At 42.5% G+C, this 27,410-nt stretch overlaps 1 protein-coding gene across 2 annotated transcripts in view; it reads right to left on the reverse strand.

Annotated features, from left to right (window-relative positions):
• The window catches only part of Trim9 (E3 ubiquitin-protein ligase Trim9), a 129,987-nt gene that overhangs the window by 100,851 nt on the left and 1,726 nt on the right, over positions 1-27,410 (reverse strand). For both annotated transcript variants that reach the window (XM_089593068.1, XM_089593023.1), the window contains exon 2: positions 26,082-26,381. In XM_089593068.1, coding sequence (XP_089449194.1) covers positions 26,082-26,381 — 300 coding nt within the window. The remainder of the gene's footprint in view (positions 1-26,081; positions 26,382-27,410) is intronic.

Below are 27,410 nucleotides of genomic sequence, written 5' to 3' on the forward strand. Positions count from 1 at the left end.
CATACAGGGGTACAGGGGGCCTTCGAAATTGCCCTTTTTCCCTGTGTGTAGGTAATACTCGACATCTCGTATATATACTATTTTCCGCTTGCAAGTTTTATGCGTCGCGGATACAGAGCGACCGACCACGTGCGTCTCGTTAAGCTGACGCGGTACTTAGTCTGATGTGAAAAAGAGCCCTCCTCCCTGCGTGAAACACTTTTTCAAGTTTTATCATCATCGTTACCTCGGATGAGGGGATAAAAGAAAACAATTTCTCTACTCCGCGTCACTGCAAGTAGAAAAACCTTTCAGTGATGACTTTTTACTTACAATCCTAGGAAATAAAAAACTAATTGACGCTAAACGAGTTTACCATTGTCCTCGAGTTATCTGATGTGGTGAAGCAAAAACACGCGTCAAAACAGCATGGCAGCAAATTATATCCCAAAAAAAGCGAGAGGGAGAAAGAGTCGGGAGATAGAAGAGAAGGCCAAACCAAAGAAAAAGCGATGGAGTCAGAGAGAGAGAAATAAGAAGAGTGTAGGTACATCCGGGAATTCGTATCACCGGCTCCTATCGCGAGAGCCCATCTATAGGTTGTACGGGTATATACCAACACGCACTCTCGCCGTACAGAGGATCTATACAGGAGCATGGAAACGGACACGTCGTAGACACATGTATAATATCGAGCTTGTCGATCGCTTCCTTGCAACGTATATTGGTGCACCCATTCACGGGCAAACACGTGCATACAATATATACCTACGTAATATATTATATCGCAACTGCCAAAGTTCGTACGTGCAGTATACGTGCTCGGGCGCAGCAGCACGAGTCGGTGGGAAAAGGGTTCTCGTTAGCGAATGTCGATGAACCACCACTCGTACACAGGATAGAGGAGATATCGTTAAAGTTGTGAAATTTATCTTGGCCGAAAGTTACGACGGGAGACGTGTTGTCGAAAGACTAATTTTTCGTTGAAGAAAAAACATCAGCTCGTGGTATAATTGAGCCATCAAATGATGAAAATAAAAGTTCTGCGAGTGCTCGCTTCGAAAGTATGTAATTCCACGATCATCTCGCGGCACAGAGGTAAGGTTTTTTTTTTTGTTTTTTCATGTACCCTTCGGGCATTTGCGTCTCGTCCGTTGTATATGCTGCGCAACGTACAACAAGTACAGAGCGACGCGCCAAACTAAAACTTGATACTTATTCCCGCGCTCCTCCGTCATGAATTCTTAAGGATGATGCCAAAAATGCGGAAGGCCGGAACTTTCGCCGCCTCCCCTGTGGCTCCCTCGGCCCGATCCTGCAACCAGGACGGCTGAAACTTTCCACGGAGTTTGGCAAAACTCCCTGTCTTTTTCCCCCCGCCCCGACCCACCCCCTCTTGAACACATATTAATATATACTCCCTGTACGCGTACGCGTATATTTCACGGTGCGTGTGTGCTTATGTATACCGATAAATACGCGCTGTGTGTACAAGAAAAAAAAAAAAAAAATAGGTAACACGTCTATCTTCCGAACGAAATGAAATAAGATCATTTTGTTGCATGAGGTTTTTAATTTCTTGTGCCCTGGGTTTGTCCCGGCCATTGCGAAATACGAGTATCCTGAATCGACAACGACCCCTGCATAAAAAGTAATTCGGCAAACTCGCCATTGTGCTTGAGACCAACCATAGCATTGAGAATACGCGACTGTAAAAGTTATATACATGTATATGAGAGAGCGTGTAATGTGACGTAGGTACGCGATTGAATCTTTGAGGGGTTCGTTGTCAACGAGTGTTGGGGTGAAAGATCACGAGAAATGATCGAACACTCACCTTACGAATATCCATTACATGGGTGTGGGTGCACTTGCGCGCCGCAGAGGAAGGAGACAATAAAAATCGACTCTTTCTACTCTTTCACTCGCTTTGAAACGTTTATCATCATCTAGTAATATAGCCCTTTCGTCCTAGTATTCATTAGAGAGCCGGCAAGAAGCTTCTCCGACACTCGTATTATGTGTACTACATTCCACGTATAACCTAATGTATAATATATACCCATATCCTTCCTGTACCATGCATGCATGCGTAGGTATACGCGGCAAATTGCGCGAGAGGATGGGAAGAGCTGCTCTTACAGTTACGTGCAGTAGCGAGGAGAGAGAAGTTGCCAAGTTTGCCCCTGGCAAGGGCGCACCGTACAGCAGATAAAAGGGATGAGGGGTGGTGTTGTACACACAGAAAGGCCGAGAGAAGGCAACGACGGCGATTAGGCTAAACTATAGGATGGCCATTAGGATTTGAATGTCGAGAGTCTACTTTGGATTTAGCGGATGGTGATTGAGAGAGCATCGGAGTCTCGCTCTCCAATTCACATGTACTTGTCAAAGTTAATTTATATATATTGTCATTATATTACACCCGTTGCTTTTCATTGGATCTCGTCTGCAAAAAGTTTGTATACACGCATAAATGTACAAGACAGTGCGCCAGGAAGGAAACAAAAAAAAAACATCCATAAGGTATTTTTTATTCATTGCCTGTATTATATATTATGCTCACGTATGGAAATTATCAAACGAAGCGAATGTCCGTGCTCTCTGTAGTACAAAATGTGCATAGTCAATAGAATGTACTATATATGTGTTGTACTTATATATGCGCGAGTCATTTCTCCCAAGCTCCTCTTCTAAATGTTTCAATGTAGAACGCACGAGTGCATGACTTCAGTATATCAACACGTGTATATATATATTATATGTACAATTGTGCGGTAAATATAAAAGAGATACCTACTTACTTAGTAGTGCAGTCATGAAAATAAATATGCAGGTACATTTCTATACGTAGCGCACACGGAAACGCGAACACGCTTATTCATAATTCTCACAGACGATAGTATACACGTGTAGTCGCGTAATACAACGTGTGCGGTGTCTATGTATAGGTATATAATATATATATATACTTATAGGTCAATGGAACTATATGTGTAACTACACACACGTATGCACGCGTAAGGTCAAGAGAAAGAGAGATAAAGATTATTCGTGTCTCTCTCTTTATTCCTCGCGGGCGGCGACGAAACCGTTACACAAGTCCAAGCCGAAGATAAGCACCGCGCCCGCGGTGGTGGAGGAGGACGAAGAAGGAGGGGAGACGGATGCATATCTACGATAATCATAATAATACCTATTCGCGGATTGGATTTTACACGCACGTGCATCATCGGGTATTATTTTTGTGACGTTGTTCGCACGGTCTCATATCCTGATGTATACCTATACCCACATCATACCTTATATACACACGGGAGATATATTTTAAGCAATGAAGAAACACGTACGTTATTTTTATTAATGATGCATGGAGAACAAAGACAAGTATAAAGATTACAAAGGCAATAAATAATGTCAAAGGAGGAAAATCCATTGAGCCATTTGAAGTGTTTTTATAAGAGCTTGCACATCATATTCGTTATAATACGTATATACCTATACCAACCTCCATAATCAGTTACACGTGTACAAAATACTAAACTATAGTTGGAAAACAAAAAAAGAAACTAGTCATCCAAGGGTCTTTTTATTTTTGTTTTCCTCTTATCATTGGAATTCATATATATATACTGTTTGATGTACCTTTTTTCGTCAAATTCGCGCGAAACCGGAAAAATATCCAAGATTTGTTTGTTTGTTTTTTTTCTTGGGGACAAAGGAAGAAAGTTGATGTACCAAGATGAGACGAAAATTGGAAGAGACACGAAAGAGATGCTGCGGCAGTCTCCCGCACCTTCAACACCCTGGACATATATTTTGTACACCCGCGCGTGGTTCGCTATACCACTGCTCCAGGACAAGGGATAAGAGGTAAACTGCACATTACGACGTGGGCCTAATCCGCGGCTGGTGGATGGTGTACATATACCTTACGTATAGTTGGTTACCCCGTACAGTGCAAGGTAAAGAGTAGTATGGTGACGGCTGGCTCTCCGTCGCCGTCGCGTTTTACGAAAGGCGAGGAGGAGACGAGAGGATAATCACCGGGATTTCCTCCAGGAAATTACTTTCTCAGCGAGCCAAAGCTCCTCGTTGTACGTACATAGGTATGTATACGTGCATGCCTCCAAGAGCCAAAAGTTGCATGAGGGTTGCCTGATATCGTTGGGTGACGTCTCTCGTTACAATCATCATCGTGCGCCCCTGCATGCGCGCGCCAAATTCCCTCGGCCCATTAGCCATAAGGTGTAATTATACAACAATTATGGATCGCAAGGTATAAAAGAAGCCTCGAGTTTCTTTACAATTTTTTTTTTTTTCGCCTCTCTTTTGATTCCCTTCAATTGTAAAATCAAAGCTGCTCCGGGTGGTACCTATACATATAGGCTTAAAAGTGCATCGGCTGATGTATTCCTCCGGAAATGTGTATCAAAGGAAAAAATCGTTGCTGCAGCACAGTACAACGTAGGTACAAGCATCGGAGGAGATACTGCATCCCGAGGATGGAGGGCTATTACACCCGAGTGTATTTTATTACTCATCCCTTAGCGAAAATGCGCAGGAAATCTCTCCGAGCACTTCAAGTCCCTAACCCACGTTGGATGGGCCAATAAATCCCACTTTGGCCTTCCCCCTTTCGGCATCGACTATGGAAAATCCGAGGCTATATCCTCTCTCTGCCAGAGGAGTATATTGAGGCAAAGCGCCTACACATCTCTCCCTCTTTCCTGAATATCACCATTTGCTTCTATAAAATCATAGTCGCGGATGCGCCGAATGGATGGATTTTCGGATTCGAGAAGGATAGGTACAATGCCCTCGCGCTTGGACTTTTCATTTCATCGATCTGCTTGGTATATATACGAACGGGAATCACCTTGGCAAGCGGCTTACATCATAATATATACATATATATATGCCCCTATATATTCTCATTCTCTTTTTGTGATGGCAAATGAACATTACAACGAGTTAGGGCTCAAAGATTTACTTGGAGGCATATATAGGTATATAATAATACGTATAATTATAGTACTACGGCACACGCACGCACACCCTTGATGACGAAACAAAAGAGACCCGTTCCCTGTGGGTCCGGCTGATTATTGGTCCATCAGCCATTGTTCCGCGAGATTTGATTTTCGGACAATCGGACCTCCCCCCCCCCTGTAAGCTACTTCCAGTAGTCCCAGATATTCACTTTTGCCATTGCCGCGCGTACGTACACCCCCCCCCTTGACCGATTGGAAATTATTTTTTTACGAGCGAGTCCATTTCAAATATCCCATGCAGCCCATTGTATCGGTGTACGAAAGGGAATCGCGCGTCGTCCCCCGTTACGCTCGACATTCAAGATACCAACTAAAATAATTGGCCTCGCGATAAAGTCGATTGAACATCGGACACACGTTTTTTTTTTTTTTTTCAAAGAGCCTTCCTTCCAACTCTGTGTAATAACATTAAGGAGGTATGTTTCTATATGTATATATCAACAGTACCTATAATTATTACCCATACCTTGAGCATTTTGCACCGAGTGTACCAATTACCGCACTTGTCGGAGGGTAAAAATTTCTCAGCACTCTTAGCTGGGGAGGTACCATCCCTCTCTCTGTCTACTTGGCAGATATAGCTCGTTAGGACGATCGCGTGGGCGAGGAGGTCCAAAAGCCCAACAGCTGCTGCTGCGCCGAGAGGTATATGAGCTTTGTTATCGCTTATTATCTTCTTTTTTTTTTTTTTTTTTTCCTCGAGAAAGAAGAGCCGGTTGGCCAAACTCGGGTCTTTTTCAACTTTTAATTACCGCGCGAGAGCCCCCATCTCACCCATTACAACCTAGTGCCACCCATTACTTAAACCGCACATACGTTCATTTATGTTTATTAGTACAGAGGGAAAAAATGTCAGTTTCGTTGTATTGCAGAACAAAGTCAATGGAACTGAGAATTGTATGGGAAAAGCCTACCTGGCTATGGTAGTACTTAATTTACTGTAGATATTTTTGCGATTGTCAACGGACGATACGTCAAAAGTTAACATTATTTAAATAAATAAATTAAAAACAAAAAGATCCACTAAACGTACGGCATTACTTTTTTAAGAAATCAGAAATCAATAAACATTAAAGTACCGCGGAATCCACGGATACCCTCAATTCATCCTTTTCGATAGAAAAAAAAAAAAACCAAGTGAATTGGAAACGTATACGTTTAAGAGTCAAAGGGCTCACTAAAAATTCTCAGAGCAACCACACACGCACAAATCCCAGCGTAGCTGCGAGCATTTTATACCCCACCCCCAACGAAAAAAGCAAGTACGCAAAAGGGTCAAGCTATCACCCTCTCTTTGGGAAAAGAAAAAAAAATGGAGAACTGAGGTAACAGAGGCACGCACGGAAGATTGCAGAGGTACGGAAAGCGAATAATGTATGAAAAGCCAGAGCTTTCGGTTCGCACATACCTACCGATAGAGTTTCAGGCAAGAAGCTTATATTGTCACGTTATGTGGCATCCTGTCATTCGTGCCATTCTCATGCACATACGTAGGTATCTAATAGAAAACGACTACAATCGATCTCATAAACGAAAATTTTTTTGTTGCTGTACTCTTAAATATAAAAATAGTATTTTTTGTCTAGAATTGTGGATTTCATACACATACTTATGTCTTAGCCTTTAAAAAAAAGTCATTTATATGCATGATAAGCAAAATATTACTTACGAAAACTCGTATCTTATGGATGATTATTGTTTTCCTTACCTGAAACAGACAGAAAAATAAAAAAAAGGTTTAGTAACGATTTCCAATGAAGTATTTTTTTTACAAAAATTTTGCAAGCCACGTATAAAAACTTACGTTACATCCATATAGGCGTTACACTTACTCATTAATTAAATTTAATTAAATTATATTCAATCGCGAGAGTGACTTTAAGTTATTGAAGATTTTCTCCACTTTTTTGCACAACATCTTCAAACAGAAGAGTATGTAAAAAAGCCGCAGTCGAATGAATGGTTTTATTTTCCGGGAATAGTGCCGCTAATTTTAGAAAGATACGACGGGGAAAGAAGAGGGATTCGTCCTTGAGAGACGGTGGCGATTTTGAAGCGCCTCGCGCACCGCCAACGCGAGTAAGTATACGGTATGTAGGTATCCCCGAGCGACGCTTCCTCCGCTCATTTCCGACAGAGGCCTGCATCATTGTACGCCGACTCGAAAGCCGGGATGACCTTCTGAAAACAACACGCCTGTGTTGTGCTTATCCACGCGCTGCGTATTGCACGGCACAAAGAACGAGCGCGGCTTCGTCAAAACGGAGAAGATTAATGAAAGGCCCGCGAGTGTGAGTGCGAATCCGGTAGGAGGAAAAAAAAAAATATCTACGTGGAGAGGAAGAAAAGGTTCGGTGTGCAGGGAAAAATGAAAAGATCAAGCGGAAAATCATTTTTACTTTTTCCTCCACCGAGTATATATTCATCCATTCGGGGCGTATGATAACTGAGGAGTTTAGCGGCGATGCTTACCGTGACTCCAATATACGACAGCTGAAAGATCGATATACGGCCCTTTCTTTCGTATTGTGCGCGTAGGTATATTTGATGTAGGTGCTCGACTATACGATGGCGCATAAAACTCGAGAAAATTGTGGAAATAAGTACCGGCGTATATTTATTTGTTTCTTACAGATTTTTCTCAAACGGCTTATGGGCCTCTTTCAAACGGAGCTGCTGAAAAATACGAGAAAATCCAAGTGCATCCTTAAATTGGGAGAGCAGAGCATTTCATACTTTTTTTATAAAATTGACGGTAGAAAAAAAAAATCATAGCTTGAAGAAGCATCGGGTGGGTGAGCCGTAAGAAAAAAAAAAAAAAAAAAAAAAAATTGACGAAGATTTGTAACGAGAGGAGGCAGCAAAAAATCATTGGAGTCATTTTTATCGATATTCTTTATAAGTTGTACCGATCTCGCATGAAAAACGGACAAAAATAAATAAAGATCCATAAATCTTGCCTATGTCAAGGCGGCGTTACGTATACGATTCACTGGGATTCACCGAGCACGCTCAGTCGGTCTCTGCAAAAATTTCGAAACGATGGCACTTGACACGAAGTTGATACATATATATATATATATGTGCGATCTCGAAAACAGAAAAAATCCCCCCGCAAACGGTGCTAGACGTGTGGGCTCCGTGATAATTTTCTCCGTGCGATTCAGGTCCGTGTAAGCGTGCGGCAGCATATACGTGTAGTAATGTACGTACAAGGGAACAGAAGGGTGTAGGTACAGCGTGGGAATTGAACGGGCGAGCGAGGAAAAGCGAGAGCCTGCAAGCTGCGTGGAGCTACTGCACGTGGACTCTGCCAGAGCATATAGTACGAGGGAGCACACATATATAATATGTGTATATATATATGTAAGTAATAAGGACACTTGTCGGCGGCTGCTGCTTCTTCTTTGTACGAGCGCAAGCTGCACGTGATACTTGTGCATATAGGTACATCCTCTTGGAGTGATTCGAGTATACAGCATCAGTGGCAGCGATCGGCAGCTATAGCTCGATTATATGGAGATGTGAAGGGGAGGAAGGGGAGTTTCGATAACATCTCGTCTCTAGGACGTTAAGGTGTATACGGTACATCCAGCACTCGTAAGGAGCACAAGGATGCTCATGTGGCTTTGTGTGTATGTATATATTTTTACATGAAAGAGGGAAATTTCACTTTGACGAGTAGGATGAACATTTTTTTTTTTTTTTTTAACCAACTGGGAGAACATTTGCAAGGATGTCCTCGAAGGAAAAATCGTGAGAAATTATCAAGATACTGTACTTAGCAACTTTTTTTTTTTTTACTTAAGTGGAAATTCTTTTTTAGCTTTCATCTATACTTGTAGGCATACCTTCGCAGATTTGGTCAGACTTGTATAATTATATCTACTGTCCTACAATATAGCTTGGAGTTGCACGTTATCGTTTGTATTGTGCGTTAGGATAAAACTTAGAAAAAAATTAAAACAACTTTTTTTATTACATGTATATTTTAACACTGTGCAATATTTTGAATAAGTTTATTTCTTCGATACCGAGCGATACGCTACGATACCTCCGATTTCCTACACGAGATGAAGCACAAGATGATCGTTAAAGTCGACACTAAGCGCTAAAACCAGTATACCCGTCCTCGTCGCGTTAAGTCTCAATGACACGTGATACATATCGCATTGACGTTCGTCACGCGTATATAATTATAGTACACACACCTGTCTTTGGGAAAGAAAAAATTGTTGATCATTCTGTTTTCAAGTCTATTCAAGTATCGACTACAGAATGTAGGTGTCCTCCGAAAATCATTTTTTTTTAGGCTTCGTGATGAGGTCGGTGGCCTCGTAATCACGTAACGTCAGAGCTGAAACTGATTGACGGCAAAGAGTCGTGTCTTTCGCTCGGCAAAAGTACCAACTTTTGTTCATTTTTGATTCTTTGCAAATGCACATGTACGGACGAAAGGCACGATTGGGAAGGAGCGCACATGACAGAAGCAACGAGAGTGACGTGATTGTGTCAGCGTCAGCTTTACATCACAGGATTATACCCATTCTTCCAGGCTCTCTCGTGCTGCTGTGCACTATTAATATGCAGTCCCTCGCTGATGGTTGGCTCGTTTATGGCTTGATTGATCGATCGGCGCTGCGAAGCCTTTCTACGCGCACACAGTATTACCTCGGATCATTTCGTGCGTGTTTATTGTTATCAACAACATACATTGTGCAGTCTATTAGTTGGATCATTCGGTCCTACTTTCATGTCATGTATACAGCACGTGTATATTATGCTGGCCGATTTAATAGAAAATTGGTCGTGCCATTGGAGTACTGCCAAAGTTCATGAGGGTCGGTCGTCCATATCTATTTTCCCTTTGTGCACTGTATGGTCCTGCCCACTGTGAAACAATTGTTGCGCCTTGGATTGATTTCCTCGGCAAAACCATCGCGATGGCCAGACCCGAGCGAGTGGCCGATCGATTATAGATCGCGCGGAGGGGAGGGGAACAGAAGGAGCCCGGCCTCTGATTCGATTAACCGGGCTCCGGAGGACCTTAATTAAACGGGAGCCCGACGACATTAATTGAATAATTGGCGGGCGCTCGTCTGGGTAGAAAAATCATCCGAGATCCGGAGCTGCTAAGATCAGACGTATATAATATAAGGTGCGCCTGCACACACTTTTGAGTCGTTGATTTCGCGAGTGGCCTTTTTTCCTTAACCCCATCCCCCTTCCCCGGCTAATTAGATATCCCCTCGAGTTTCTCTCGGGTCATCACCCGGCTCATTAATTGGATGGGAGAGTTAACGGAAAGAGAAATCCCCCGGATTTTTACAGGCTCCCAGCTGCACGCGATATAAACACCCGATCGCTAGACCAATGGCGAAGTGTGCGTTGAGCGTCTTCTCTGAGAGATCAATACTAAGTACAGTTTGAGAAAAAGTTTAACAGGTCTGTGTGAGTTACCTATCGGTAAAAAAAAAAAAAAAAAAAAAAACACTGGAGGCCTTGAAGTCGTGCGCGCAGTCGGACGTTATAATTTAACTTGTAAATGCAAACGATGCTCTATGGCACCGGAAAAATAAAGTTCGAGACCTCATGCAACATTATACGTTTTTACTATGTTCAACAAAAGTAGCGGCAGCAGTTTTAATGGAGATTTTCAGCGAGTAAATAGACAATATATTATAATGTATAAGGTGTAACATTGGCTCTGCGGTCGTTGTAAAGTCGGTCGCGGGAAGCAAGACGTCTCACATAAGTATCTGGAGCCCCTCTGGCCGGATCGCTTCAAAGCAATAGTAACGTGGTTTGGTAAGTTTTTTACACGAACTTACTCACAAAGAAGGTAACGATGGGCTCGACGATGGGTAGGTGCAGGTATAAGTGTGGAATTTCAGCAGATGCATGGAAAGAAAAAAAAAATTCACCTTGACTCTATGTAACTGCTGTTGAGTATTAAATAGCAAAAAGTCAGAGACGCTAAGTTTTCTCTGCCAAAAAATCTGGGCTTTCCCACATTACAGCAACGCCGACCCGATACTCTTGTACTATAGCGATTCGAGTGCGCTATCTCGGAGGTAGGGACGACTATATCGTGGACTCACTGTCTCAGGGAGTCCTGGGAGAAAATGTTCACACGCGTCGATTTTCTCGTGTCTCTTCCCGTCGCAGACTCTCTCTCTCTCTCTCTCTCTCTCTTTTGGCCAATGCACACTTACACATATATGTATGTGTATGATGCCGAGATTGCCGAGGGCATATTGAGAAATAGAGAGAGGTACCTATAAATTCTCTTACTCTTTCTGCGGGTCACCAGACGCGCGTGCATGCAGTTATATGGAGGAGGAGATTGTGTGTGCAGCCCACCGGTGCACATGCACGTATATAGCGAGCCCCGCAGTCGCGTCGTGGGACAGTCTCTTGCACGCAAGCATACATATATACATATATATATATATGTACATCCGCGATAGCTGTTGCAGGATATAATATAGGTATGCATGCGAGCAACGGGCCAGTTTGATAGCTGATAAACTGCCGTTTATTTTCCATTAATGACCGTGGCCCCAACCAACGCCCGCTCGACCAGAGTAATTTATATCTCTACGATTGCCCAATACGCATATATACGTATATCCGCAATCGTGTGTCAGGGGATGGATACCATATAGTCCAACTCCCCCCCCCACCCCCATTTCGCTCTTTCACCCCTCCCCTTTAAAAAAAATGATTAAAAAAAAAAATGATGACGGTATAAAATATATATAATATATAGCGGTAAAACATTAACACCAGAGAGTCACCTTCGTATATTATATACCTACGGCTACTTGTGTTACGCGTACTCGTGCGTAAGTATAATATACGGGCGTCTCCAAAGTTGAAAGACTCCAGAGTAGACAAGGTGGAGTGGAAATAACTATGCCTCTTCCCGTTTCCTTTTCTCGCGGTTTCGCGTACAACCGCGGCAAAGACGGCGAGAAGGAGAAGATGCAAAGCGACGTCATCTCGTCAAAAGGCCTCCTCCTCCTCCTCCTTTTTTTCGCTCGTGCAGCGGGTAACAATCGTAACGAGGCAGCAGCCTTCGAGTCCAAAAGAAGAAGAAGAGGAGGAGATTCTAGCTCTCGGCTTTGAAGCTCCGCAGCGCAGCGCATTCCAATATCTGTATATATGGATCGCCGATGAGCATCAGACAGCACGCACCTTCTCATCAGAGGAGAGACGGAGAAAATTTAAATTAGAGAGCCGCTAAAATTCCCATCGGCACACGCCGGGGAAAAATGTTTTTCGCGCAGCGCCCCTGTCTGCTGCTAATTAGCAATATTAAGACCCATCAGTCGGCCCTTTTACCGTGAGACCATTCGAGGAGGAGAACTACACGCGGAGCTGCTGCTGCAAGTACATGTATATAATATAAGGTAATTTCATGATATTCACGAGAGAGAAAGTAAAAGCTCGCTCTCCTATAGGAGGAGGAAACTGTTTTATACATGCAGTGTATCATCAGAGGGATTCGAGGTTTTGCAGCGAGAGCGTCAATCGGCAAAGACGTTATGCGGTGTAATATAGAGCCAGCCCAATTATCATTTCCTCGAGATTTGGAAATTATATAATATGTGTACCTTTAATGGCAGAGGATTCGGCGCTCCTTCTCTCTGGCTCGTGATGCTTCCGGCCAAATAAAGTCGAGATCTTATTTCGTGAGTTGCTCTCTTTTAGTCGTCCTATTTTCTTTTCAACTGTAAAATACGGCGATCGATTGTTTTACAACGAGACAGATGTATAACTTGGACGTGTGTAAGTATATACGTTATACAATAAAATGACGAGTCTGCAAAGAAAAGGAAAAAGATGTTGATAAGCAGATATTATTTATAAGAGAGGCAAAATAAAATAAAAAGAAGAAAATACCGAAGAAGCCGAGAGAGTGAGTGGGATATGGCTGGAAGAAAAGCCTATACTCTCGTTGTATGTGATGCTTATTCTCATCACTTTAAAAGCTGACGCGCTGAGGGGAAGCCGAGATGAAAAAACCGCGACAGTATGTATATACCTATGTGACCCATGTGGATGTATGCCCACGTATATACACGATATACCACGTATAAGTATATACTATATAGGCACACGGCGCGAATACCTCGCCTATTATACAGAGTTCTTCAAGCTTTTCCGGATTCTCCGAGTCGCTTCTCTCTCTCTCATTCTATAACTATATATCATGTACACCTGAGCCACATTATATATTACAAGTACGTGCCACGTCCTCCTCTTCGATATATTCTTTCGCGAAGAGAGAGAAAAAAAAATATATATAAGCTGTATCTTGTCGCGAGGACGAACAAGAAGGTATGTATATTATACGCGTGTGATAACTCATACCTCTACGTGTCTCGTGTCTCTCGTGATGCGATATCCAGCGACGTCCACGTCAGGTGTGGGTAAAAATTAATGGAAATTTGACGATAAACGGCACTACTTGGTCATCGGAGGAGCGACGACCTCTCGATGAAATAGCAATTATCTTACGGAGAACCGTAAGTACATGGCCAAACTCGTGAATGTAAAGTGATGAGGTGCCCAACACGCCCCATTCGAGGTGAGAGAGGAGGAGGAGGAGGGTGCTATCTCCATACTACATGTATACTTATACGCTTGGGACGTAGAATAGCTTTTATTTGCCATTCGCGATGGTAGACGAAAATCGAGTGCCGCATCAGTGCAAAGTTTCGCTCGAAGAGTAAATACAATTATCTTTTTTTTTCCCCTCGTAAAGTAGATTTTCCAAAAGCTGCAAATAAATAAATGTCAAAAGCGCACAAATATCCGCTCAACATGCGTCGAAACGTCAAAGGCACTTCCTCTTAATTTTTCGCAAGGGAATTCCGTCGGCCCTCAAAGGCTCCCGGAAGAGTTTTGCACAAGAAACACCTTCGCCCATCCCCGAGGCGCATTTAAATTTTCAAGTCCCATTCGCCGTCGCCTTGTATACGCATGCCCTCGACATCCGGCTCTACTCGGCAGATCAATCTCCGGAGAGCTCATTTTCCGAAATTCAGGGTAAACAATGTGCATGGAGGAATAGCGGAACACACCGTTCGTCGTTCTTATAATATACATACATAGAGAGACGAGATGTGGCACACGGAGGGTATAAAATGCATGGCAACTTGCGTTGGTGAAAAAAGAGTTGCGTGTATCGCGATAAACCGAGCAATTAAGCATGAAATTGGTGACAAAAGGGAGCAGTCACATTTGGGGGTCCTATACCAAACCAGCACACTAGCTCTTGGAGAAAGAGTTAGAAAGAGAAAAAGAAACTCTATCCCTCAACAGAAGAAAAAAAAAAAAAAAAAAGAAAAAAAAAAGAGCCAGAGTTTCATATTCCAGCCAACGAGGGAATAATTTCCTTGCAGTCCCGCGACGACGCGACTCTCGCGGTGTAGAAAACCCAAGGCGCGCGTCGGCGAAAAAACACACGCATATTATACAGAGAGCAGAGAGAGAGCCACCACCGGTATGGACTGCGAGCAGAGTTCCTGTTGCCTCGCATCTCGTGCGTACGCTATATATACAATATAATATATGGAAGTAAGTACATGACTCGCCGAACAGAGAGTGCGCACGAGAGGGAGAAAAGAAAAAGAGGGAAGCCGCCGAGGACGGGCCTATATTATTCACTCTTTTGCTATACAGGCTGAAGAGCCGTCGCTCTTACCCCTCGGCATCTCGCGCCTCGTCCCGGCTTACCTTTTTCTGATGGTTGTGTGTGTGTGTATACGTATACAAACGTGCATCACACGGGCACTGGTGTACATACGTGGTACTTAAAATACACGCACACGTATGATGTAAATATGTGTGTGTGTGTAGGTGCACGGTATACAAGGTACGAGAAAGAAACAAAGGGCTGCAGGAGAAAGGATGAGTCGCGGGGGATGCATATATATATATTTTATGCGGGACTCCCTGACTTACAGCAAGAGAGTATAAGTAATATTATAAATATAGTTTTGAGGGCGCGCGGTGATTCAGGGACTTTTGTTGATTTTTCTCTGTCATTGATAAATAGCTTCAAAAAGTATAACGGTACGTTTCACCCGCATCGACTTTTTTTTTTTTTTCCGGACCTCTAAAAGTAGACGTTGTTGTTACCACATATGTATAACTCACTCGTACATATAGGTATGGCGCTCGTCGTGGAGTCTTACTCTCTTTCATATCTTATTCTTTATAGTCTCATAGAGTTGTATGAAGCACGGATGGTCACCACATATATTATCATGTTGTACACCATGAGCTTTTTTATACTAAATACGTTTATATGTATAAATTAATTATTAAGTAAAAATACGAGCGTTGACTCGTTGCAATGTGAATTACTATACAGATCAGATCTACTCGGCAAGGAACGAATTGTCATTTACATTTACGTATAATAGCCATGGCCGTGGGGATTCACAAAATTCCAACGGATTTTATGAATTATCAGTGAATTTCGTATCAAAGTGGGATACATCACAAGACTATACAATTAAATAAAAAAAGTACAGATCGCCATATTAAAAAGAGTAGTACAAATAAAAAAAAAAAAATAAAAAAAATAAAAAATAAAAAGATTCCTGGACGATGGAGCACCAAATGATGCCAGTTTACCATTCCAGCCCAGTTATTGTGCATATCTCACAACATAATATATAAGTACATTTGTGTTTATACTTGTGCAGCCAGAGAAGGGAAAAGGGTCGAAAGGCAAGTGCAGCATCAGCACTGACTCGCGTCTTTCAGCCGATGCTATGGCAGCAGTAGAAGGAGAAGAGGCAAGATCGGCATCATACTGCAATAAGAGTCTTGGCCGGTTTTCTCTCTCTCCCCCGTTTCACTTCGTCCACTCGATTCTTCTTTCTCCTCTTCGTTTTTTTTTATACTCATGCCGAAGGGATGCCTCCGCTCTCTCACTCGCCTGCTCACCTTTTCCTCTTCGGTTGCCTCGTTCGTGTACCTTATAATATATACGCATGCACATGTACATACCTTTACCTGTAACGTGCAGTGCAACCATACAACACCAGCCAATCAATTCTGCAACGCGATGGAGGCACATTATCAAACGCGTGTAACATACCTATATACATATACCCACCGACTCATACGCGAGCGCTGCCATTTTATATACCTCTTTCTCGGCTCATAGCCCACAGTGCCCCCGCCATAGGTATACATATACAAATGGGTATGTATTACAGCGACGGAGATATTATGATGTACGTAATATCGAATAACCACTCGGTGTTCGGTGCTCCGTCGGCCGCGAAAAGTCCCGGCGACCGGAATCTACAATCTAATATAACATATCCTACCTACCTGTAGCACTCACCCGATCAAGCAGTGGGATATTTATTGTGTGTATAATAGATAATTGATAGATAATGATTTTTTAATTATGAATAAAAATTGAATAACTGAATTTCAAGATGATTTTGCATTAGATAATAACTGTTTCAGATCTTGATTGGTGCCCTTGAAGTTTTGAAATTACGGAGTCTTCCAAAGTGGTTGGTGGGTGGCACCCTCCCCTAATTTTTTGGTTTTTTGGCTTTACATGGTATTATGAGAGAGAGAGTATACCCATTATATTACACTGAAAACGCGAGAGTCAAACGACACGTGCAAAATTTCTTACTTCCAAGTTGTAAGAGAGACGACGAACGATCCATGTAATGGTGTACACAATGGGAGGCAAAAATTGCTCATCCGTTGTTGGCCTTTTACGTACTTACTCGTCCGTCGCTTCGCAATTGCGCGCCCACACACGTTACACACGTATATAAATGTATAAGTACACGCATTTGCAAAACCGAGAGCCACGGGCTCCCCCCCCCGCCCCTCTCTCCTTCTTTATCCTTCGCATGCTTACCTCTTGGGAAAGGGGGTGGGGGCGAGCTCCGCAGGAGGCAAAAGCAAAGCGAGGCTCAGCGAGGCGTGAGTTTTTTAAAAGGGTCGGCACGGGGCTTCCATTCCCTGCTCGCCGACGCGTAAGATTTCGGCAGCATTATCAGCAGCAGTCCATATATGTATATATACGTATACGCATAAGTATACGTATGCCGAGTCTGTAATGTGCGTTATATACTTACAGGAGAGAGAGAGAAAGGATTTCGGTCGAGAAGCACTGCTGCGAGGGCGAATAACGAGGCCGAGGGGGAGGGGGGAGAGGCTCCGTTTCACGTACGTATGCGTACCGCGAAACAAAAATATATTGTATATAGGTTTTCGCGCGGCCCGTTGGTTTTAGCGCTGTTGAGAATTTTTCCTTTCTTTTCGTTTCCCCGTTCGCCTATGCTTATTATTGCTGATACTTGTGCTCTTTTGGGCGGAAAATGGAAGTAAATCCAGCCCTTCCGGACTGGCCAATCATGTTTTCTCGTCCGTCCCTATAGTGGATTTTAACACGTACAGGGTGGAGCGAGCGAAAAAAGTAGAAATTAGATTTTGTCACCCAAGAAGAAAAAAGCGCAGCTGGAAGTGCGAGGCATTTTTTAGCTTGTCGGTTCGAGCTGCGAAACAAAGGCTTTGTAAATACACTAAAAACTTATTGTTACATCGGGCACAGCGGAGCAGCTCCATCAGGTATATTTGCGCGATAGGCACGCGTGAGACATTTTTTATTTCTTTTCTCCCGGTATCGGGCGCGCGTGTTGTTCAGCTCGTGCGTATGTGTTGTATACAATATATAAAGCACGTTTGCGCAATAGTGACAGAGTCGCGGCACACAAAGCCGAGCGTATATAAATATACTGATTAAAAAAGCAATGAAATAAACAATTACATGTGGTGTCGAGCAAAAACATAAAATTTAATACAACCATTAATTTGAAACCAAGAGGTACAGGTTAGTCGGAGGAAGCGTGTGTATAGTTGATCATTGATCACAAGATTGTTACGATCAGCTGCACGAGCCTAATATATCTGATTGATGGATGCAGACAAGTGACGCTGATGAAACGCTGCGAGGGTTATTGAAAAATAACTCCAACCGCCTTGTACGGCACTAAAACATGTAGGTACCGACCTCCCCCTTTTGTCTCTCTCTCTCCCGCCACCCCCTTGAGAAAATAAAACACAGCTCGAGCTCTTTTCCCCTCTGATGTGTAGCTATATAGCATACAGCTTCCATATTTACTAACGGGACATTTTTCAACATCTCTCGTATAATAAAAACCACTTCACGTAACAGCCATCACTCGCTGCGATCCCTGCACCAACTATACAAATAGGTACTGCAAAATCTTACTTTAAATTTTATCCGGAATCGAAATAAAAGTCGCTTCAGCTTTTTTCGCTTTGATGTATAGGAATGTGATGTTGAAAATACTAGGTAACAATATATACGTATATTATACCACTAGATTGAAAGAGACAAAATATGTATACGAAAGACCAACAAAGCCGATGCCGAAGACGGATAAGAGTGCGTACATAATAGGGGTGGCGGTATAATGTCCCATTGGCTGATCTGATGACGCCAAGCCGTTTAATTTTTGCATCGTATGTTTATACGTAGACTGGGATTGAGTTAATTATTAGGTTTTTTTTTTTTGCTATATTGCACCTACGATTGGTGCAAATTACCATGTCGACACTTTCGGGAGAGGGTTTTTTAAAAATTTTTCTTTAAACTTTCTTCCGCTTTTTTCACACTGGATCCCCCTTGCAAAGCACCTATACGTATGCGTAAAGGTACACATGATATATACGTTGTATACATTATTACGTATATATCGTCTACGTGCGCGAATCAAAAACTTTTATAGCAACGTCACGTACGTAGAGTTGTGTGATGACCGTTGACGCGACTAGACTACTGTTAGGTACTGCTCATCTAGCATATACTTTACGTGTACTAGTACCTCGTGCCAAAGCAGTTCTCACGCGATGCCTCTTACTAAACTTGTGCACTAAATCGGCAAATCGAGATAATATATGTATATACGTATAGCTGCACCTCCATCACGTGTAACATAAGCTGCTCTATACGTATTCAAGCCGAAAGGGTGTGGGGTAGGTATATATATACGTGTACAACTTTGAATGGATTATAACGAGGAGGAGACGTTATATTATTATATGGAAGGCAAAGAGGGGAGTTTTAACTGGCTCCTCGAAATTAGACGGCACAAGAGCAGTAGGATGGTTTGCTTGTTGCAGCGAACGATCCACAAGCTTTAACGGATTAGGACATTATTTAAAAAAACCGCCTTCTGGAATATGTTGTGATTTTCAGGGTACCATATATGTTATTTCTCCGATACCTGAAGAATAACAAAGTCATCAGTTGCAACGACTCTTTGCATTGTGTTGCCTGGATTTTCTTATTTTCCTCCCGAACCTCCTTAAGATGGGGGATCAAGAGTCGGAACGACAACGTGCTCGAGCGCGCTCTTATACGTATATTTAAAGTCAATTATATAGCATCTTATCGGCACACTGTGTGCACTGGCAAACGAGCCCCTCTCAATATAGGATACACCCTCGACACCGTGATCGCGTATACATAAAGGGAGGGCTAATAAGCTATGATGATGACGGATCCATTGTTACCATCGACAAGGTATTAAGCATCACGAGCGGGGGTGTTTCAGTTGTCGAGCTGCACGGGTAAGATAAGTCGAGAGGCGATTTTTCTCTGGGGGGCTATTGTTCAACGAGACGGATGACGATTAATTCAGGGCCGTTTCTCCTTTGAGACACCTATACCTCGTATACCGGCAATTTATATCCAGAGTCGTGAGAAAAATTATCAAAAATCGTCACCCCCGGTGCGCGTGACAATCGGATATTATTCATGATGTAAAATTATGCTCGAGAAATTTATGATTATATCACGATATGTAGCATCGATGGAGACTAATGTTGGAACAACAAGTATTCGTGAAAAATGTATTTTCGCGGTAGTGGGTGCTCATCATTGGTGACGCGTGATATGCCGTGTGCTGGGATAAACATATATCACACGAGCATCGAAATGAGGTATAGAGAGGGATATTTTATCGAGTGAGCATAAAAAGACAAAATAAATGCCCATCACGCGGACCCACAGCTGTACAATTGGTCGATAATGTCTATTGTGCTATAAAGATAACAATGACAATAGGCCTCCTCTTTGTATACATGCATATGGGATGCTTACTCGACGCAATGTAATATTATGCTGCCAGTTAATTAAGTTCTCTCGTAAAAATTAATCACGCGCTCAAGTTGGTTCAACATGTACAATTATTGCGCAATACCTATATATATATGTATCTCACTGCAGTTTGGTCTCTCTTTTTCGACGGCGCGTGTTCAATAATTGTAAAAAAAAACAGTTATACTTCCACGTATTCGAACGCTAGAAATGAAAAATGTCAACTGCTGATAAATGTTTACGCAATGCTGTGCTTTCATCAACATGTATATATCCATATGATGGGGTAAGGGAATATTTATAGAAGCAATATATAAATTAGACTTTGCGTGCATAAATCGGTAAGGAATCAATGTAATCAGCGATCGCGACTTGATTTCGCGCTTGCGTTTTTTGTTTTTCTTCCCTCGGTGGTTACCTCGCTAACTAATTGCGAAACTTGTAGACATTTGTGCTCTTGACTCGTTGTATTATTATATATACCCTTTGCCACCCCCTATACGTATAGCTCATTCGCCCTGATTTGGATCGAATTCTCTTCAAACTTTATTTTAAAATTAATTCTCGGCCCGCGCTAACGCTACATGGTTATACGTGGTTATACATGCATACATCACGCACGTAAAGGATGTGGACAAAATACGTCATGTAAGTATACAGCACAGCTGCAGGAAGAATCGAGGTGTGGGAGCCAGGGAAAGGAAGGAAGGAAGGATAATGGAAATGAACGCAGGATCAGATTACCGCAAGGCCGTCGTCGAAACACCGGTCCACATATACATATAGACATACGACGCTCGCAAAATCGGGTCTATACATATGTACACGTGAATCGCACACACTTGTCCAAAGCCAATGAGTTGATACACTCACACCACATGCGCGCACGCGTGATAATAACAACAGAGGGCGGAGAAGGGAAGCGGGGGAGGAGAGATGGCGATTTTGTGCTAATTACCTGCCGGGCCATCGAATATTGCAGAGCAAGCTGCTCTGGATTGTGTGCACGGAGGGGAAGGAGCAAACCACGACGAGCTGGTATATAGGTATACAGGTGAGGTGGCGCGGGCCGAATCCGTAAATCAAAATTAATACGTAAAATACCGTATCCACAGCTGCGGATGTTGTTACCTACCGTCCGGCAATCAAGCTGCTGCTGCTCGATGATGGCCATGCACACGTAAGTTATATACGGTTTCGCCATATTCTCTTCGGATCAAACTCGTGCACGCCGGTATAACTACCTATACGTAGCCGTAAATTTTCTAGCCGCGGCTTATGTCCCTCTTTGTCAATTTCTCGCACGTTAGTGCAATTTCAAAGTGCGTAAGGCTGCGTTTAGATGGAGTCTGGGAGTCTGCCATGCAGACTGGCACTGAAGCCCATTAGAGTGAGAAAGAGAGAGAGGGGTTAGATGTGGTCACGTGATGAACCTCTCTCTCTCTCACTCTTATAGGCTTCAGTGCCAGTCTGGCAGACTCCCAGACTCCATCTAAACGCAGCCTAATCTGCAATCCATTTGAATGCACGGGTGCGAGAAAGAGGGCGGATGATCCGTCATCTCTACGAGTCAAAGCAGCATAACCACATGATAATCATTTGCGCGCTCGCAGTTTGATGATTTAGATCAGCCGCCAACGACTATATTTGCTCTGATTGTTCACAGTCTCTCGATTTCCTTTCTCGCGTGCTGATTCGAGTGTGTGCCTCGGACTTGACATTAATGTGTACACTGTATAGTTTGTTGTATCAGTATCAATAGATTGTGGAATGTTTCGCGGGACTGACGAAACGAATCGAGAGCAAACGATTTTTAGTCTCAGGACCGCAACTCGTAACTATACATCATTTATCTTTATCCGTTTCGCAATCTCGGCATTGTGTAAAACTTACTGCGAACCGAGTGAATACAATAGGAGATGGAATTTGAACTCATTTAAATTGAAATGTATAGAAAAAAAAAACATTTTATACTCGGCTTTACCTATACTTGTACATGATTGTTAATCATTATCCTGAGTTATGGTTAAGCGAGGAAAGAAAATAAGCGCAAGGAATGAAAAAGGGGAGACCCTGCCCTTGCATCCTTTCCCTTTCGAGGCCCCTCCAAACTTGACCTCTCTCCGAGCAACAGAGGAGACGGGGCAAAAGTAACCGTGCGAAAGAAATGGAGCAAAGTGAGAGCTCCGCGGGAAGGCCAAAGGACGAGCGTTAGGGATCGATGGATGGGCTTGATGGAGCCGCGAGAGCCCGAAACGAGTACCAAGGAGTTACATAAAAAAAAAAAAAAAAAAAAAATCAACGCAAGAGTGAAACCAGAAAGATATATATAGTTGGTAATAATAATATGCACCAACATATTTCTCTCGCCCCCCCCCCGTATAATATCGTTTTATGTACTTACATAATACATAATATACTTGAATGTAGGCGAGGGGGAGATGCCGCGAAATTTCCACTCGAAAGTCGGAACGAGTGGAAAATGGGGGTTTGATTATGCGTCGTCGGCGATGACGACAAGAAGGGGTGGCGGAGCATTTTCCGCGCGATGCTGGGGAGCCGAGCCCCCTCTCTCGAGGGTTTTTTTTTTTCTTCCTCCTATTTGCGTTTCCTTTCCGGGCAACGGTGGGTGGGAGGAGGAGAAGACGGGCTCTTATTTATGGCTCGGCGCGTGGTACAAGGTACGTGTATATAAATACAAAGGGGAGGGTGTCGGGTGGCGCGGAGTTGGTAAAAACTTTGGGACTTGGCTTTCTTTCTTATACTTCGGTCCCTGCGCCGCGTGCATGTGCATATACGTGTGGGAAAAAAACGCCGAGGAGCCTGCAAGCCTCTTTGGTTGACGTTTGTTTCATGTTTCGGTAGAAAACAAAAAAAGACTTATACTTCGAGAGCTGACTTTTTTTGTGTAAAAAATAATCTACCGCTCACGCGTAGCAGCCATCATAATTAAAAGCTGCTCTACAGATCGCGAGGTGAAATAAACGGGTCAAATCGCAGCGCTACCATTTCCAAGAAAACTCGGAAAAATTAGCGAGCATGGAAAAAAAAAACAATTCAGCTAATTAAAAAGAGCGTCTGGTGTGAGCAGAGCATACCCTTTTTATTCGAACAATTATTTACCCCTCTTTGTCCATCGCATCTAAATTAGGTACTTTTGGTTTTTCTTCAATTTGTGTTCCAGTATGGAGTATACGTCGCTCACCAGTTAATAATAATTAATGATGATACAAATACTTTTAGGGTCTCTACAACATCACATATTTATAAGTGTAACTAATTGCAACTATTTGTAAACATAGGTACACCTTTGCCAAAATTGATTTGCGATTTTCGGTCCCTTTCTTCTATCCATAATGTAACGAGGAGGAAACATCTTGACTTTTAATAGTACCTATCATATATTATCCTACTTTTACGTATAGAGTAAACAATACCATCATAATTAAAAACTTAGTATTGTGATGGGTATACTAATATCCTGACAGCCTCGAGTGGTGTGTTTGCATCGAATAACCAGCAGCTTAAGGGGATCCCGGCACAGCGAGCGGGGGTATAGCACGGCAGAGGCGAAATGTATTTGTTCTACAATAATGATTGTGCGAAATTGTATATAGATATGTATCGTATATAGGTACGAATGAGATTGGCCGTGCGTAATTTCGGGGGCGGTTAAGGGTAATGCATAACGCCCGGCTGATGGCTAATACTCCTAGGGAAGAGCGGTCCCTTCCCGCCTCTCCCGACAGCTAATCTCAGCGAGCGCTCCGCACTCCTGGTTTACGGCACCGGGAGATAACGTGGCCCACCCTCCCAATCTCTCGTAAACACAATAACCCTATGGCGATGGTGCCATGCTCGCCTCGAAAAGCGAAAAACTCGTTTTTCGCACAAAAGCAGCCTATTTGCTTATAAGTGTCATTTATCGCCGTTCGACCGCAATTAAACCTATACGTATACCTTATCAGCTCCACAAGCCGGGCTGTCGCGTAACTAATTTTTGCCATAATACCCCGTTTAACCGCAGCAGCGTGCACGCACACCGAGACGTAAAATCGCGAGGCTACGTTTTATTGTATACATTCGACACGCGGATGATGCGATATAAATTAACCTTCGCTACGCGATGTGATTGATATTTACTCAGCTGCCATCCTCGCCACGTTTTCAAGCTTAACGTTGCTCGTCTAACCCTGCGAGCGCTACTATTTGCCAATGAATGGGACACGGGACAAATTGGGTCATTTTTGAGCTTCATAGCTTTCGAAATACTTATGAAATTTCATTTTCATAGCGGAATAAAATGAGCTACCCCAGGTGTTTTTACACCCAATGTCTCTATGTCTTTATATTATATACGTATATAGGTTAAACGCGATTGAATTCAGATAATAATTTTACGTAGGTGTGCCCGAGCAGTCGCGGCTTTTATCTTTGTTGAAATCGCGCTCGACTGGCTTTCGCATACCTTCTTGTGTACCTATATATACATCTATACTTGTCCTATGAACAAGCGCGTATGTTATAAACACACTTGGAGGTTTGTTGTATTATTTCTACCTATGTGTGTGCATTTGATCGAGAGAGTTTTTAAATGAGAGAAAAAGTATGCAGATTTTTTTATATACTTATGCATTTACATCCCAGAAAATTACAAGTAAATCAATGGACGAATCGTGACGCCAAGTAGAGCATGAGAAAGAGAGAAAAGAAAAACAATCTTTCTGATCAGAGTGCACGCGGTATATTATATAGCGCTTGTTGGGCGCGTACCGCTTATTATTTCTCTGAAGCAAAAATAATATCTGCAATAGCTGGCGCATTGGACGATGTACCTCCATAACTTGTGTGTCTATACGTAGTGCATTATCGGTACACGCACATAAGTAGCGCCAAATGTGCATTTTCAGGGCACACTGCTTCTACACAGCCTTTCTAAAAGCTCCTTTCAAGTATGGGTATTGGTGGCTTTGTGACTGTACATATACGTCGTATTTTACAGCTTGGCTGCGCGCAACGGCGACATCCGCAGAATTAAATTACGATGTGTAAAATGTAAAAATAAACAAAAATCTCACAAAGAGAGAGTTACATTAATTTATTATTTATGTATGCCTAACGTATATTATAACAACCACATTCAATTCAGCGGATAACGGGAGGAGCTAAAAAAAAAAAAGATAAACTGAACTATTGAGTAATATATACAACTAAAAACATAACAGAATTGCCTGGATTAAAGACCCACTGATTTTCTGGTACAGATAATGATGTATGGGGAACGTGTATAGGTATATATACATATAAAAACCTGGGGACGAATTCACTATAAGTGTGCAACATCAAGATACGTATATTATTATTATTGTACAGTGAACCCCAGCATATACAAGTGTTTTGGTGACCAATGCAGCTTTTGCCCCTTGGGTTTAGGTGTACCTACATTGGTTCCAATCACATAAATATACGCGCTTAAAATATGTTGTTATGTAGGTACCAAATATTGCACAAACGAACATACATACATACATATGTATAGGGCCCCCATCGTAGCAGCTGCACGGGGTCCACCCCCTGACCGTATGTTCTGATCCACCATAAACTTTGCCAGCAGCTGATGGCTCTCCCTCCCTCTGTTCTTTCTTACAGAGGACAAGCCGAGGAGAAAGGTAAAAATGCAATGTGTTACTACACCTATTATAGATTCCCTCAAATTTGGAAGCATCTGCGCTCTCGCGACACCGTAAGTTATGGATGCACTATACGTATACGTATACGTGTCGCGCATTATGAATTCAACACAATCAACATACGTATGTATATATTATAAAATGAAAAATATAGAAAGAGAGAAAAAACCTCACCTTTTGGGCCTTGCAAGCTGCAGCTAGGGGCAAGACGTCGTGGGGGTGCACGGTAGCGCATCGCCGGTCGCGTAGGCAGAGGCCGCACGCGGCTACCTTGCACAGGGCGCAGTACAGGCTGAGGCTCTCGCCCGCGTGCTCCGGGCAGCCGGGGTTGCCGTTGTCGTGGCCCAGGGAGCCGCCACGGCTGCTGCGACTGCCGTTGGCCCAGCAGCTCGCCTGGGCCGGACCGAGGTTGTGCGCTGCCAGGGGGCCACGCTTCGGGTGGCAGGACTCGCGGCAGCTGTCGCAGTAGAGCACCTACGGCCATTACGCGGTACACACATATATATATATTATACATTATAACAATATGTTATTTGTATTTTGCTGGATTTTCATTCTACTCTCGTACAGCCCAACGAAACGCAGTTTTTCTCTTTCTTCAATTTGTTTATCTTTTTTTTTTTTTTTTTTTAAATATATTGAGTTTTCGTGTAGTATACATTTTTCAACTCGCCCAGTGTCTTTTAAAAGAAAGTCGTAGTACCTATAGTTTATAACTACTTTTACATGGAAACTCAACTGTAACACGACACCAGTGAAATTCGAGTCTTTGTAGACCAGCAACCTCGTATGTGGAAATATAATTAATCCTACGCTTATACTTCTTTACGCGCGTATAATGCAAGCAAATGAAAGAAACTATAGTATATAGTACTATACGATTAGGTAGACTATACAGAAAAGCAAAAATTTTTTCATGAAAGTTGTCGGAAAATAATCAACGGAAAGTTTTGCTACATTAAAAAATCGTTACTTATTTACCAAACAATTATATCAAATCAGAATGGACATCCAGTGTCGAGGTTGCCTACGTTGCACACGACTGAATTTTACATTGAATTTATTGTTGTTGCTCTTTTGACGCACCATTTTTTTTTTTTGCCTTTGTATTTTTCTCGATCTTTTTTTTTACTCCCCCCCACATTCGTCAATGTGACGAGCAACAAAAAAGTTATAATGGAAATAAAAAAATACTATCAACAATTGGACAAAACTGTAAAACTACAATTCAAATAACAGAATATCAAATTTACATTGTTCCTCGATTTGCGCGCATAACGCAAAACAAGTATAGGTGTACATCGTACAACGATCAAACACACTCGTTTTGAGCAAAGACGGTAATAAATTAACTGTCCGGCAAATAATAAACGATAATAACGAAATACGAAAAATAATAATTATAAATAAATAAATAATAAACTGTCCAGCAAATTAAAAGTGTTAAATCATCGTTGATCGTTTCTGCAACAACCAACCATCGAGCATTAAAAGAGACTCAAT

The sequence above is a fragment of the Copidosoma floridanum genome, unplaced genomic scaffold, assembly GCF_036245765.1.
Source record: "Copidosoma floridanum isolate Cflo_tuat_1 unplaced genomic scaffold, Cflo_Japanese_pri ptg000001l, whole genome shotgun sequence".
Lineage (NCBI taxonomy): Eukaryota > Metazoa > Arthropoda > Insecta > Hymenoptera > Encyrtidae > Copidosoma > Copidosoma floridanum.